Genomic DNA, 14,304 nt, shown 5'->3' on the forward strand with positions numbered 1-14,304 from the left:
CAGCCCGGCAGGCAGGGACGGCCCTGCGCCAGCACTGCGCCTCTCAGCCCGGCAGGCAGGGACGGCCCTGCGCCAGCACTGCGCCTCTCAGCCTGGCAGGGAAATGCCGCCCCGTGGGGTGGCCAATGGCACAGCAGGAGAAGGGAGCTCGTGCCCGGGCACCAAGTGAGCCCTGCTGGGGAGGGGTGAGCACTTGCTGCCCTGCAGAGCAGGGATCTCACGCCCACGTGTTCAGCGTTCCATTTCCCTCGGGGCCCTGGACAAGCTTTCCCAGCTGGCCCACGAGTGGGGAGCCCAGCCTATAGGCAGGCGCCCTCGTGCTGCCCCAGGTCTGCGAGAAGGAGCAGACCGATGTATTTACAGGTTTCTGACTCAGTCCTGAGGAGGTAGCTCCCGGCCAGTGATGAAAGCGTGTGAGAATGTGTGACCGGGACAGAGCTGGCCAGTCCCTAGCTTCCACTTCTGCACCAACGCCTTCACACCCACATGCACATAGTGCACTCACAAGCACACATACACACACACGTGCACCCCCATGTGCACGTGAGCACACACAAGTACACACATGCACGTGATGAGCACAACACACAAGTGCACACAAACACACTCGAGTACACACATGCGCGTGAGCGCACATACACAAACACACGCATACGCACACCCCGCACGCACACACTCTCTATGCACCCTAACCCTGGGTCCACCACCTGAACAATTCTCCTTCTCTCACACCTGCGGCATTTGTGCCCCCAGGGGTTTGGCAGGTGTCGGTTGTAACCCTGCATGGTACAACGACCACACAGGTGGCTGTGTCTCCAGCATGTGGGAACAAGTTGCAGAGCAGCCATTCCACAGACCCCTCTGCCTCTGCGCTGGGGAGGGAGGCTGTGTTTCAAGGCAGCCAGCTTCCTTCATGCCCATGGTGGCCCAGCCAGTGCCCTCCTGTCCATCTGCTCAGCTGTGAGCCACGTGCCAGCAGCAGCCCTGCCTCTCAGGGTCCCACTGCCCCGTTAAACATGGGAGCAGGCTGGGCGCATGGCCAGCGGGCCCTGTGATTTACAGCTGTGTGTAGAGCTTGGGACACGCTGTGTGAAGGAACCAACAGCAGATTACAGGCCACAGTAAAACCCAAATGTAAACTGGCCCACAGCCTGTGGTTCATCCCCACGTCCCAACAGCCCAGCAGGACGCCAGCAGCACAGAGGAAAGCGGCTGGCCTCCGAACTCCCGCCCAGCCTGAGGGGCTGCACGGGGGGGTGGGCTCCTAACTGAGATGCGCGGGTGCAGGGAACACATGCGTGTGCCCAGGCTGGGTGAGCATGTAGGTGTGAGTGCACGGGTGTGTCTGAGCGTGCTCCTTCCTGTGGCGGAGCTCGGCAGACAGTGCTCTAGCGAAGGACAGCACCCTTTGGCTGTTCATGGCTTTCTCCTCAGCAGCCTGCTTGGGGCGATTTCACCCGGAGCCGTGAGAGAGGCGGCTGGGCAGGCGCTTCCCACTGGTGCAGCTGGTGCGCGTGTGGCCTCTGGCACGGTGCCACCGGGGCTTGGGCAAGAGCCGCTGGGCTGTGAGAAAGGGGAAGCAAAAGTCAAACAAGAGGCAACCAGCACGTCCTGTTGGCTGAGAGCCACCCCGAGAGACGTCACCCCGAGAGGCCATTTCTGCCCTAAACCGAACCGGGCCCTGGGCCTGCCCCCCGGGTGCCAGTGCACAACCCCAGTGCCGGGCAGTAAATCAGCCCCCACGCTCTGCCCTTCCTCCTACCTGTGACCCCCAGGCACCCACTAACTCCACAGGCCTGACCCCCCCTTCAGACACAATCCCAATGTTCCCCACATGACCCTCAGCCTTCTCCAGCCACCTCCAGCAACTCCCACATCCCCGGCACGCCCGGCCAGCAGCGCCCGCTGCTCTGGCCTCTTCTCAGCAACCTGGCTTCTGAAAGACTAAATGCTGAGCTGGGCCAAGCCCCGAGCGCTTCCTTGCGATGGGTGCCCCAGACTAGGCCCTGGGCATGGAGGGAACACAGGCCCGTATGCTCCCCAGTCCCTCAAGTGAGCACGCTCCAGCCAGCCAGGGGAAGACAGGAATGGCACGCTGCCTGAGCCTCCCTCCCCCATGCTGTGACCAGCCAGGGAAGGCTGGGGCTGATTCGCCCACTTCCTTGGGGGAACGGGGGGGGCGGGGGGGAGAGGGGAGCATTCACGCCCTTGCCATCCACATTTTTAAAAAATCATCCCCCCCCAGAAATTCCTGCATACGGGCCTGGAACAGCCACCTCATTGGCAAGGAAGGCATTAGGGCTCAGCCCAGCCTGCTCAGACCCACAGCCACCTGCCTGCCCTGCCCCAGTGGGGGGCTGTGACGTAGTTGGGGGCTGTGTGCTCTAGTGGCCCTGGGCCCCTGTCACTGGTTGCTGTGGGGGCTGTTGGTGACCCCAACTGGCCTGTGTCTGTGAGCACTGCCCGGGGGGGGTGTCGCCCCGCGGGCGTCATGTCAGGCAGACAATGACCCGACAGGTTTCTCACCTGAGCAGGGAAGGGGGTTGAACACAGCACGGGGGGGGGGGGGGGCTTGGGGAGGAGTCAGTCAGAGCGTGGGGACGCGTGGAGGGAGCAGACTAAGCAGTGTCGGGGGGATCGGGGCCTGTAACCCCTCCCCCAAGGGAATCAGGGCTGTCGGCCTGGCCTCTTATGCCTGCATCGCTCCTACGCTGGGCTGGATCTCGGAGCAGCAGTGAACCCTCTCGATTCTACGGGCTGGCGGAGTCCCAGCCTGCTGAGGACGGGGGTTCAGGGTCGGGGGACCCCGACTCACCATCACAGGCACACCCCAGACTAGAGCGACCACGGGCCCTGCCTCCACCATGGGCCAAGGGAGCAGCGGGCCCCTGCCTGGCTGTCAGTGAGGACCAGGTGGGCTGGAACTAGCAGGCAGAGGTAGGGGCAGGCTGGATGCCCGGCTGGCACTGGAGAGCCAGCCTTGTGGAGAGGGTGCGGAGCCCTGGGCCATTGGGAGCGGGGGTCACTTCTGAGCGCTCTGCTCTGCCTCCGCCGGGGGTCTGGGCCCCCAGGCCAATGGCTGGGCCAGTCTCTGCCTGGGGCCACACAGGAGCGGTGACAAGGGAAGCACAGGGCCCCTGTGAGCTCGAGGACGTTGGCACTATGCCCAGCCCTGGCCCACAGAAGAGGGGCTCCACTCCCCCTCCAGGCGGCGCGGCTGCCTGTCCCGCCAGCCTTTGTTACTGAGCCAGATGCCCTTGAGGTGCCTCCAAGACTCGACTCTGGGATCCGGCCTCCATGGAGTTCTGGAGAGCTCAGGCACGGGCCCCGGCACTGCCTGGCCATGGCTCCCATGGATGCACCCTCCGCCCAGCCAGGGGACCCAGCCCTGTGCAGCAGTGAGCGCCCGCATCCAGAGAGGAGACCCTGACACCAGCTGGCCCGGTGCCTCTCAGGCCAGAGGTGACACAGCTGGGCCGGGCCTCACCTTCCCTGCCTGCACTTCCCCCTTCCCAGAGTCCCAGCCCTGCTGGTACCCGCAGGTGATGCTGCGCCTCTGTCTGAAGACACCCCAGGGGGTGAGGCTCCCTTTGCAGGAGGGCTCCAGGATAGACCCAAACCCCTGGCCCACAGCAAAACTCATTGGAGAAGCTCTTGGAGTCTCCTCATTGAGACTTTAAGCCTCTGCCAAGCAGAAATGAGTCCAGCCTGAAAAGGGCTGGAGCTGAAAACCATTCAAAGATGCTACTGCCGGCTACTTTGCTCCTGAAACTCCCCTGGTTGCTTCACAGCACATGGCAGGGGCTGGGCTGCTGGGAAGCTGCAGAGCTAATTATAGGGGATTCCTGCTTTCCAGAATCAGCTTAATGTGGAAGAATCTGCCTGAGGTTTTCCCTAATTGCTTTCTCCAGCTCCAAGCGACTGCTGCTCGCTGGCCTCTTCCCCCACAGCAGCACGTCCCTTCCTGAGAGGCGAGAGTGCGAACGCCAGTGTGGGAAGCACACGCCCCCGGCTGCCATTGTTCCACGTGCCTGTGGCTGGCAGAGGGAGGCGGCGGTGGCACAGCCACGTTGGGAGACTGTCAGCCAGGCCGCAGGTCCCTCGCACTCCCAGCTACCAGGGCAACATTTGGAGGCACCTTGTCCAGGCCTGAGCATGCATGACAGCGTGTAACAGATTGATGTCTGGATCTGGAATTTCCCCTGGGGTATTTCAGCCTGTCTTATCAGCGCTCCCATTAATGGGGGCTGGGCATGTCCCCTGGCATTTCATTTCAGCCTACGCGTTCTGGGCTGGAGTCTGACTAACGCATAAAGGCATTTACCCAGCAGAACAGCTCTACCAGGTCGCCTGATGAACTGCCCAGGTCTTGTAAAGCAGCCGACTGTGTGTAACCACGGGGACAGCCGGCAAGCTACAAAGTTTCCTCCTGTGATCACCCGAGTACTTAAGCCTCCGTTTAACCAAAAGTTTCCTGTTTCCCACTAAGCCTTTGTGACGGCGCGTTGGGGGCCTCCCATCTCAAGGGGGCCTGAGGCATCCTAGCCCAGCGGGGGTCCCCCGTCTCCTGCACCCCGAAATGGCACAAACAGACCGCACCAGCCGGTGAAATAGAGGAAGTTTATTGCCTCTCCAGGATACAGCACAGCACAGATGTAATCTGGTCACAGAGCTGGGCTAGGATGCCTCAGGCCCCCTTGAGATGGGGGGAGACTGGGCCCCTAAACTCCAGCCCCTTTCCTTAGGCTGTCTCCTCCATGCTTCCAGCCAGCAACTCACTAACTCTCTTCCAGCCCTGCCCCCCAGCCAGGGCAGCATTCCCCCTTCCTTTGTTCCTCTCCATGGGGGGTATCTGGTTCAAGAGGTTTGGCATCACCTTTGCATAGTGAGGTTTTCCCTGCTGGGTCTTGCTCCAGACAGCAGAGGTCACCACAGCCCAGCAAGTACCCCCACTACGGCACAGCCTTCCAAACAGCTATTCTAATATACAGCTTAACCCGGAGCCCCCGTAAGGCCTTCCTGCAACTACGTAGTTAGAGGGGCTGTGGAAAGGGGTGGAAATAGCTCCCTTGGAACTTACTCACTGACGGATGTAAAACAAACTACTAAAGGCAGACATTTTAAGAATCAGCAGATCTTGCTAACTTGCGTCTAAGAGTTTTAAAGAGCTGGCTGAGGATCTTGCTGGAATGTTACTATGGCTTTTCAGGAAGTCTTGAAACACTGGGGAAGTTCTGGAAGAAGGAAGACAGCTACTGTTGTGTCAATATTTAACAAGGGAAAGGAGATGAGCCAGCAGCTAATTATTGACCTGACAGCCATTGATCTCATTCAAGGTAATGGAATGGCTCTGATGGGATTCAGTTAATAAAAAGTTAAAGGAGGATAATGTAATTAAGGCCATTCAATGTGGGTTTATGGAAAATGCATCCTGTCATCCTAGCTTGATATATGCATTTTTTAATTAGATTGCCAATTTGGTTGATAAAGGTAACAATATTGATGTAATATACTTAGACTTCTATATGGCATTTGAGTTGGTATTACATGATATTTTGGTGAAAAACCTAGAAAGATATAAAATTAACATGGCACATGTTAAATGGAGTAAAAACTGGCTGACTGCTAGGTCTCAGAACAGGACTGTAAATGGGCAATCAGCACAGAGCAAGTGAGTTTCTACTGGGGTCTCACAGGAATCAGTTCTAGGACTTACGCTACTCAATCCATGAGCTCATTGATAACAAGGTTGAGCAGCGTAAGTCCCAGAACTGACCAAGTTTGCAGAGGGCAGGAGAGTTGGGAGCATGGTGAGGAGTGACGGGGATCAGGTGACCTGGATTATTGGTAAGATGGCTGCAAGCAAATACTGCCCCTCGCGACACACCATATACCCACGTGCACTCCTGGAACAGGGAGCGCAGGCCACGGGCCTGGGATGCAGGGACTCAGGGGCTTGGTAGTCTGTGCTCTGGGGTGCGGGTTGTAAACACAGGGCCTACTGGGGCCCAGCAGCATGGCTTGTTCTCAGGCGTGAGTTAAATGAGGCGGAGGATGCTTCACCCCAGCACTCCCCCCAGACTGGAATATTCCGCATTTGACACCATGGAAATGTCTGCCAATCACCACCACACGCGGCTCCAGCGCCGCTGTCAGCAGACACTGCGGCTGGGCGGACGCAGGCCTGGGCTTGCCTCTCTCACAGCCTGTCTGCTATCGTCAAGGTGCTCACATGCACGGTTCCTGCCCCCCCAGCTGCGACTGCTCCTCTCCTGCAGCCCTTCCAGCTGAGCCCCTTGTCATAGTGGGGGGCTGTCTGCTTTCTAACCCAGTGTGCCCACTTGGCTGTGCTGTGCGATTCCCAACTCACCCCACATGGGGATTGGCCCAGACACCTAAGTCTCTGCCTGAGCTGTTAACAAGGCTCTTCCCAGAGGAGACACAAAGGGAGGGAGGTGGAGACGGCCACCTGGCTGGGGGCAGGGCTGGGAGCTGGGCAGTCTTGGCCGGAGGAAGCATGAAGGGAGCAGACTAAGTCCAGGACAGGGGGGTTCAGGGGCCTGTGAACCCCTCCCACAAGAGATCTAAGGCTCTGCCCTGGCTTCTATGTCAACATTGAGCCTGTGCCATGCTGTATCTCTGAGGGTACGTCTACACTAGCCCCCTCGTTCGATCTAGGGAGGCTAACGAGGGTGACCAAAATTGCAAATGAAGTGCAGGATTTAAATATCCCGCGCTTCGTTAGCAGGTTCCTGGCCGGTCGCCATTTTAGAAACTGACTAGCCCAAGTAATTGCCCGCGATTACACGCGGCAGTGATACGGGATTCCGAATTAAAGCCCTAACTCGAATTAGCTGTTATTCCTCCTGCAATGAGTTTACCAGCTAATTCGAGTGAGGGCTTTAATTCAATTTCTAAAATGGCGACCGGCCGGGAACCTGCTAATGAAGCGCGGGATATTTAAATCCCGCGCTTCATTTGCAATTTCGGTCACCCTCGTTAGCCTCCCTAGATCGAATGAGGGGGCTAGTGCAGACGTACCCTGGGAGGCAATAAAACCTTCTTTTCTACTGGCCGCTGGAGTCACATCTGGCTGTGGATGAGGGTGCAGGGTCGGAGGCCCCCGGACGCCTCGTCAAACACCGCTGCAACTGAGTGGGCCAAATGCACAGGGGATGACAAGGCCTGAGGGTTGGTCCCATGCTGCTGCTTGGGCAGGGTGGAAGGGGAAGGGAGCTGGTTCCACTCCCCTGCAATGGGGCCAGAGGCCAACGTCAGTCTCAGGAGCTCTGGACTCTCCTCTCCGGGCCAGCCCACTGGCAGGCTGCAGATGGAACAGCCCCACTGAGGTCAGGTCGGCCTGTCTATGCCACAGGCACAGCTGGCGCAGACACCCTGGGCCTGTCACACACAGGGCATGTTTATTTCACAATCCGCCATGCGCCAGCCACACCGCGCGGCCCACCTCCCAGCCAGCGCATGTGGAGGACTCGGGCAGCTGCCTCTCAGTGCTGGGAGGGAGGGAGGGGAGCTGCAAGCCACATGGGTGTTGCCAGCCACAGTGCAATGGGCACTGGAGAGACCGGGCACCCGTCAATGGCACGGTGATGAGCCATCCCCTGGGGGACAGCCATGTCACTGCACGATGGGGCCAGGTGGGACTCGCCACACTCCCTGCCAGCCAAGGGGCACCCAAAGCACAGTTGGGGGGCTGCGGGGGGCTCCCAGCAGGGTGCAGAGCCAGTGGGAGGCAGAGGGAGAAGTGTTTTCAGAAGGTAAAATCCCTCCCGTGGGAAAGAGACCACGCTGCCCTTTGGGGAGCAGGGCGGACAGCAGATGGATCCTGGGGTTCGGGGGAGCTAGATCGGGGGGCAGCTGGGCTGGGGTTTCTCCTCCCAACTTTCCCGGGAAGCACGTGCCGGCCCAGCCCTCAGGGCCCCCTTTTCCTTCCTTCATTTGCTGTACTCGGGTGTCGCATTTCCAAGTTCCATTGGCCAATGTAAGTCACGTGGTGACACCCCAAAACCAACAACTTTCATTTTCGTGATCGCCCCCCCCCAAAGTCCCCAGTGACCCGACGGGGGCTGGGCTCCGCCGCCACCTCGGGGGATCCCGGCCCCCAGCTCAGGGCCCGCTCCGCGCCCAGGCTGGGGGGCCCAGGCCAGACCTCTCCTGCGGCGCTCTGGTCCTCCTGCAGCTGGGCCGGCCCCCCGCGCCGCACCAGGTCCCGGGAGCCGGCTCCAGACCCCGCGGCTGCCCGGTCCCGGCCGCCCAGCGAACACGCTGCCCCTCCCGAGCTCCGCGCTCGGCTCCAGGCTGTCCGCAGCAGGCAGCGAGCGAGCTGAGACCCTCCTGCAGCTCGAGCCACCGAACTTCCTCGCCCCGGAGGGGAAGCCGGCGCCGCTGCCACCAGACCACGCCGCGGGCTGGAGCTGCCGGGCACGCTGGATTCCTCTGTGCTGACACCGACCCCCGGTGCCAAGGGCGCGCAGCTGCGCGACGAGCCGCCTCCTGGCTGCGCGGATGCCGCTTGGGCGCAGGCGAACTAGCGCGGCGCAAGAGCGCGGAGAGGGACGCTAGATGGCAGCAGGAGAAGGTGGCACCGGTGCCCGCAGAGCACCCGGCGGGAGCCGCTGCACCTGGCCTGAGGGATGAGCCCCAGGTAGGAGCCGGGACGGAGGCGCAAAAGGCTCAGGGCAGCCCAGGGGCACGGTGCCAGACACAGGCCACATGGGGACCCCAACAGGGCAGAGAACCCGACTTAGCCGGGAGCCGCACAGGAGCGGGGAAACCCAGCCCCGGACTCCCGGCAAAAGGAGGACCCGTTCCTCGGCGCCCCTCGGGCCCATCCCCGCCGGACAGCGCAGAATCCAGTCCCCCCCCTCCCCCCGGAAGCCCCGCTGCGGGAGCAGGAAAGCGGGGGACCCGCCGCTCCCCTGCCCCGCCAGACTCACCAGGCATCCGGCCGGGCGCTCTCGGGTCCGGGAGCCGGGCTGGCGGGGAAGGGGCCGCCGGGGAGCCGGGCGCGGACCTGGTGCTGCCGCTGCCGCTCTCCCCTTCCCCCGGGTCCTTCCCAGCCCCGGCCCCGGCCCCGGGCCCGCGCCCGCAGGCAGGCGAGGCGGGAGAAACTCCCTGCGCTGGGCGGCCGCGGCCGAGGCAGGCGGGGCTTGTTCTCGGCGCCCGGGCAGCGGCCCCGCTGCAGCCCCGTGGGGAACCGTCCAAGGGCCCCGCTCCTCCCCCTGCCGCCGGGCCCGCGCGCCCAGCCCGGCCCGGCCCCGCCCGGGGGTGGGAGCGCAGGGGAGGAGGAAATCAGCTGCTGTCCCTTTAACAGGCGCTGGCGCGGAGCGGAGTTCAGGCCGGGGTCAGGGGGAGTTCGCAGCCCGGCCTTTACCTCTGCGCCCAGCCGTGCGCCGCCGGCACATGCTGCCTCCTGCGCCGCGCCCCGCACACAGCGCGCAGCGCCCGCCCAGGGGGGCAGCGCCTTGGCAGCGGGCATGGGCCGGAGGCGCCGGCCGGCAGCGGGGAGCGCTCGGCGGGGACCCAGGGACTGAGGCGGCTGCTCGAGGGCCATGAGAATCCGCAGAGACCTCGACTGGCTGGCGGACGCGACGGAGTCCCCAGGTACCGCGGGGCGGGAGGGCGCCAGATAACGGCTCCTGCCCCTGCGAGCAGGGCGGGCCCCAGCGCCGGGGAGTCCCGGGGCCCCTCTAGTGAGGCACGGAGGCGGAGAGGGGCCGCGGCAGCGGGGCGAGGCAGGGCCGGGAGCCGCTGGCCGACCGGTCGAGGAAGGGTCGGTCCCTGCCGCGCGCCCGGCCAGAGGCGTTGCAGGGGCGAGGGAGCTGCGGGCGCTGAGTTGGGGACCGTGGCTCTCACCCCACGCCCGCCCCGCGCCGTGGGATGAGGGCGGGGAAGGGTCCAGGGCCGGGCAGCCAGCGCTGGGCCCTTCGTGACCCGCACCCCGGAGCTAGGAGCGGCCCGAGGGCTTGTGGCTCCACCAGGCGCTGCTGTCACTGCTCCCGACGGCCCGTGGACGGGGGCCCCGTTGGGGACTCGCTTCCCTTCAGCGGAGCCGCCCGGCGCGATCCCGCGGGCGGACTGGGTCGGGCCGGGCTCGGCTCGCTGCTGGCCGGTGTCTGCTGCAGCCCCGCCGCAGCCGGAGAGGCTGTAAAATGGCGAAGTTTGGCTCCCCCGGCGGGTCTCGGCTCGGGCCCTTCTCCGCCCGAGCCCAGCCCGCTGTCCTGGCGCGCCCGCGGCCCCTTCTCCGCGCAGAGGAGCCGCCGCCCGGCTCGCCCCCCGCAACAGCTGCGCCAGGCTGCCCGGTCCGGGACTCCGGCCATTGCGCCTTCCCCTCGCTCGTCCTGGCTCTGCCCCGCGCCCGCCAGCCGGGACCGGGACCCGGCAGCCAGCCCGGCGCGGCGCGGGTCGGGGGAAGCCGGCCAGGCTCCTTCACCGGGAACGTGGCCCGCGGCGGCGCTGGCGGCAGCCGGGCGCCGAGGCAAGAGAGCGCGGGGCGGAAGGCGAGGGTCTCCTGGGCCGGCAGCGCCCCGAGCTGACCCCTGCGGTCCGGGCGCAGCAGCTGAGCGGGGCGGCAGGTGGCCTGGCCCCTCCGCCCCCCGCTCAGGTGGGGCCGGGCTGGCGGGCGGTGCTGGAAGCGGCGGGAGTGATGTCACCTTCCCCCGGCGCCTGCAGGGGCTTCGCCCCCCCCCCGGCCGCGAGAAGCCCCGATATAAGGGGTGGCACAAGCAGCGGCAGCCAGTGCGCAGTGGAGGCGGCGCAGCCCGGGCTCCCCGACAGGACTCGCCCGCTGCGCCGCAGGTAGCAGCCGGGCCCGGGCAGCTCCGCTCCGCGCCGCCTCCCCCGCCGGGGGCTTCCCTGCCCGCGCAGCGTGGCGGCGCGGCCTCAGCCCCGGGAGCGCAACTGCCCCGGCCGCGCGCTGCGTCCCGGGAGGAAGGGCGCCGCAAGGCCGGGCGCTAGGAGCCCGCGCGGTCCTGCTGAGCCGGGCGGGCCCGTCCGGTCCCGTCCCGCGTCCCGCAGCCTTTGCGCGGCGCCGCGGGCCGGGCTCTTGGGCCTAAAGGAGGCCGCGCGCTGGCCGGCGCCCCTCACCGTGTCTCTCTTGCAGGTGGCGGGGCGAGCCCCCGGCGCGAGGCCATGGAGGTGCCGAGCCACTCGCGGCAGCTGCTGCTGCAGCTCAACACGCAGCGGGCCAAAGGCTTCCTGTGCGACGTGATCATCGTGGTGCAGAACGCGCTGTTCCGCGCGCACAAGAACATCCTGGCGGCCAGCAGCGCCTACCTCAAGGCCCTGGTGGTGCACGACAACCTGCTCAACCTGGACCACGAGATGGTGAGCCCGGGCGTCTTCCGCCTGGTGCTGGACTTCATCTACACGGGGCGGCTGGGCGAGGGCGAGCCGGGGGAGCCGGGCCTGGGCGCCGTGCTGGCCGCCGCCAGCTACCTGCAGGTGCCCGCCCTGGTGGCCCTGTGCAAGAAGAAGCTGAAGCGGACGGGCAAGTACTGCCACCTGCGGGGCGGCTACAGCCCCTACGGCAAGATGGCCCGGGGGCTGCGGGCCGCCACCCCCGTCATCCAGGCCTGCTACTCGGGGGCCCCCCGGCCCATGGACGTGCCGCCCGGCGAGCCCCTCAACCCGCTCAGCACCCAGTGTGGGGAGCTCTACGCCTCCGCCTCCCAGGGCGCCCCCCTGCACCAGCCTGGGCTGTGCCCGCCCGAGAGGCACTGCTCCCCGCCCTGTGGCCTGGACCTCTCCAAGAAGAGCCCCACCGGCCCTCCCTCCCAGCTGCTGCCCACTGACAGACTCCACCCAGGGGACAGCAGGGAGCCCTCGCTGCCCCCCGGGCACGACAGCCCCCCGGGCAGTGCTTCCCTGCTGGTCAACCACAGCTCTGCCTACAAAGAGCCGCTGCAGGCGGGCGAGGGTGTGATCCACCCCACGGAGCGCTTCCGGGGCAGCCCGCCCTGCTCCGAGCCCCCTGCCCGGGCCGAAGGCCGCAGCCTCCTCTACCACTGGATGAAACACGAGTCCCCGGGCAGCTACCTGGAGGAGTGCGAGGCGGGGAAGGAGTCGGAGCGGGAGGAGAAGGCCGAGTCGCCCCCGCAGTCCCGCTACCCCAGCCTCGAGAGCAACGAGCTGGAGAACGACAACAGCACCAGCGAGGACACGGGCAGCAGCGAGGGCCCCTCCCCCGGGGGCACGCTGGGCCCCTACTGCAACCACCTGGCCTACGAGCCCGAGAGCCTGGGGGACAACCTGTACGTGTGCATCCCCTGCGGCAAGGGCTTCCCCAGCTCCGAGCAGCTCAACGCCCACGTGGAGGCCCACACGGAGGAGGAGCTGTACCACAAGGCAGGCGTGGAGCAGGCCGGCCCCTTCCTGGACAAGGGCGGCTCCGGCCTGGGCGACATCCTGCGGCCCTACCGCTGCTCCTCCTGCGACAAGGCCTACAAGGACCCGGCCACGCTGCGGCAGCACGAGAAGACGCACTGGCTCACGCGCCCCTACCCCTGCACCATCTGCGGCAAGAAGTTCACGCAGCGCGGCACCATGACGCGCCACATGCGCAGCCACCTGGGCCTCAAGCCCTTCGCCTGCGACGCCTGCGGCATGCGCTTCACCCGCCAGTACCGGCTCACCGAGCACATGCGCATCCACTCGGGCGAGAAGCCCTACGAGTGCCAGGTGTGCGGCGGCAAGTTCGCCCAGCAGCGCAACCTCATCAGCCACATGAAGATGCACGCGGCCGGGCCCGAGGGCAAGGCCAAGCTGGACTTCCCCGAGAGCGTGTACGCCATGGCGCGCCTCACCGCCGACCAGCTGGGCCTCAAGCAGGAGAAGGCGGCCGAGCTGCTCTCCCACACCTCGCACTTCCTGAGCGAGCCCAAGGGCATGGACAGCCTGTACCCGCTGGCCCGCTTCACGGCCGAGCACCTGGGCCTGAGCCAGGAGAAGGCGGCTGAGCTGCTGGGCCCAGGACCCCTGCTGCACAGTGAAGGTAGCCGGAGCATCGAGTGCTATTCACCCAGCTAACGGGCATCTGAACTGCAGAGCCACTCTGGGGCTGGGGGTTGTAGCCAGTGTTTGCCAAGCCGGAAGCCCCCCTCCGATGGAGTATGCTACCTGGGAGTGTCGGCTGCTCCCAGAAAATGTGCAGGGCCAAATTCTTACCCTGTCTGCGGCCAGCGGGGAAAGGCCGGGAGAGCCAAAGAGAAGGGGGCAAAGGGCAGCGGGTTCTATGCTCTGAGGCCTCTGCAGCCTGCCTGGCAGCCCCTGGCCCAGCTCAGACTGCAGCTGGGCGAGAGGCAGGAGCACCCCCCACTGGCTCCTGCCCCAGCCTCTGCGCTCTCCCCACCCCCACTGCTGGGCCTGGCACCCAAAGGTCTCCAGGCCTGGCCACACCCAGCTGAGCAGAAACCAAAGCCAGCAGCTGAGGGGAGCCAGCCCCGCCCTCTTGCTGTACTCAGGGATGGCCCCAGGGGGCCAGGCCCAGCTGCTGAAGGGCAGAATTCCTGCCGTGGGCCATTCCCAAGGCCCCTGAGCCCAGACAGCTCCCCCACCCCTTTCCTGGGCCCTGGTGGGACAGATCATGGGCCAGGGGCCAGGCTCTCCACAGACTGAGCCTCTGGGAGGCAGCCCCCTGCCAATTGTCTCTACTCCCTGGGCTCACGTGTGCTGGGGGACGGGTGTTAGTTGTTTCTCTGGAGGGGTATGTGGAAGTAAGAGGCCATGGGAGTGGTTTGCTAGTTCCCCCCCTCCCCACGGGCTGTCCTGGGGTGGGCTCCCCTCCTGCCTGTCCAGGAGGCCGGTCTCTGGGCTGCAGTGAGGAGGCAGGGCAGTGAAGCAGCCATGTGCTGGGCTGGGCCGTGCTGCTCTCCTGCGTCCCGGGCAAGAGGCCCCCTCCCCTCTGCTCCCTGGAGGCTCAGGCCTGTGCCTGGAGCCTGAGCCAGACAGACGCTGGCACCTGCTTTGCTGTGCCAGGGAGACGCTTGCTGGGCGGGGGCAGGGAGCTTTCTGCGGAAGCCCAGGGCATGGGGGGCAGTGGCACTGATGGGAGTGGTCCGGTCCTGCCCCTGGCTAATGGGGCCGGTGCCTCCCCTCCCCCCCCCACGACAGCACACTGAGCTGGGACCTTGGGGCTGGCCAGGCTGCACTGAACGGGCATCTCCTGCCTCCCCCTCCCCCAGGGCAATGGGGCACAAGAGTCGGGGGGCCAGGCCCAGCTGCTGAAGGGCAGAATTACGTGCCTGGAATTCTGCCTTGCTCTGTCCAGGCAGAGCCACCAAAGCCGCA

At 65.2% G+C, this 14,304-nt stretch overlaps 1 protein-coding gene across 3 annotated transcripts; it reads left to right on the forward strand.

Annotated features, from left to right (window-relative positions):
* Positions 1 to 7,811: 7,811 nt before the first annotated feature.
* LOC142819210 (hypermethylated in cancer 1 protein-like) lies at positions 7,812 to 13,185 on the forward strand. Of its 3 annotated transcripts, none has more exons than XM_075904451.2 (2): positions 7,812 to 8,662; positions 11,120 to 13,185. In XM_075904451.2, exon 2 carries the CDS (start codon positions 11,149 to 11,151, stop codon positions 13,042 to 13,044), a length of 1,896 nt encoding a protein of 631 aa, XP_075760566.1. In that variant the 5' UTR covers positions 7,812 to 8,662; positions 11,120 to 11,148; the 3' UTR covers positions 13,045 to 13,185. The 3 variants fall into 3 exon arrangements, with proteins under 3 accessions (XP_075760566.1, XP_075760565.1, XP_075760567.1); XM_075904450.2 differs by lacking the exon at positions 7,812 to 8,662 and adding an exon at positions 8,681 to 9,621; XM_075904452.2 differs by lacking the exon at positions 7,812 to 8,662 and adding an exon at positions 10,722 to 10,815.
* Positions 13,186 to 14,304: the final 1,119 nt, after the last annotated feature.

The sequence above is a fragment of the Pelodiscus sinensis genome, chromosome 21 (assembly GCF_052426305.1).
Source record: "Pelodiscus sinensis isolate ZL-2025 chromosome 21, ASM5242630v1, whole genome shotgun sequence".
NCBI lineage: Eukaryota > Metazoa > Chordata > Testudines > Trionychidae > Pelodiscus > Pelodiscus sinensis.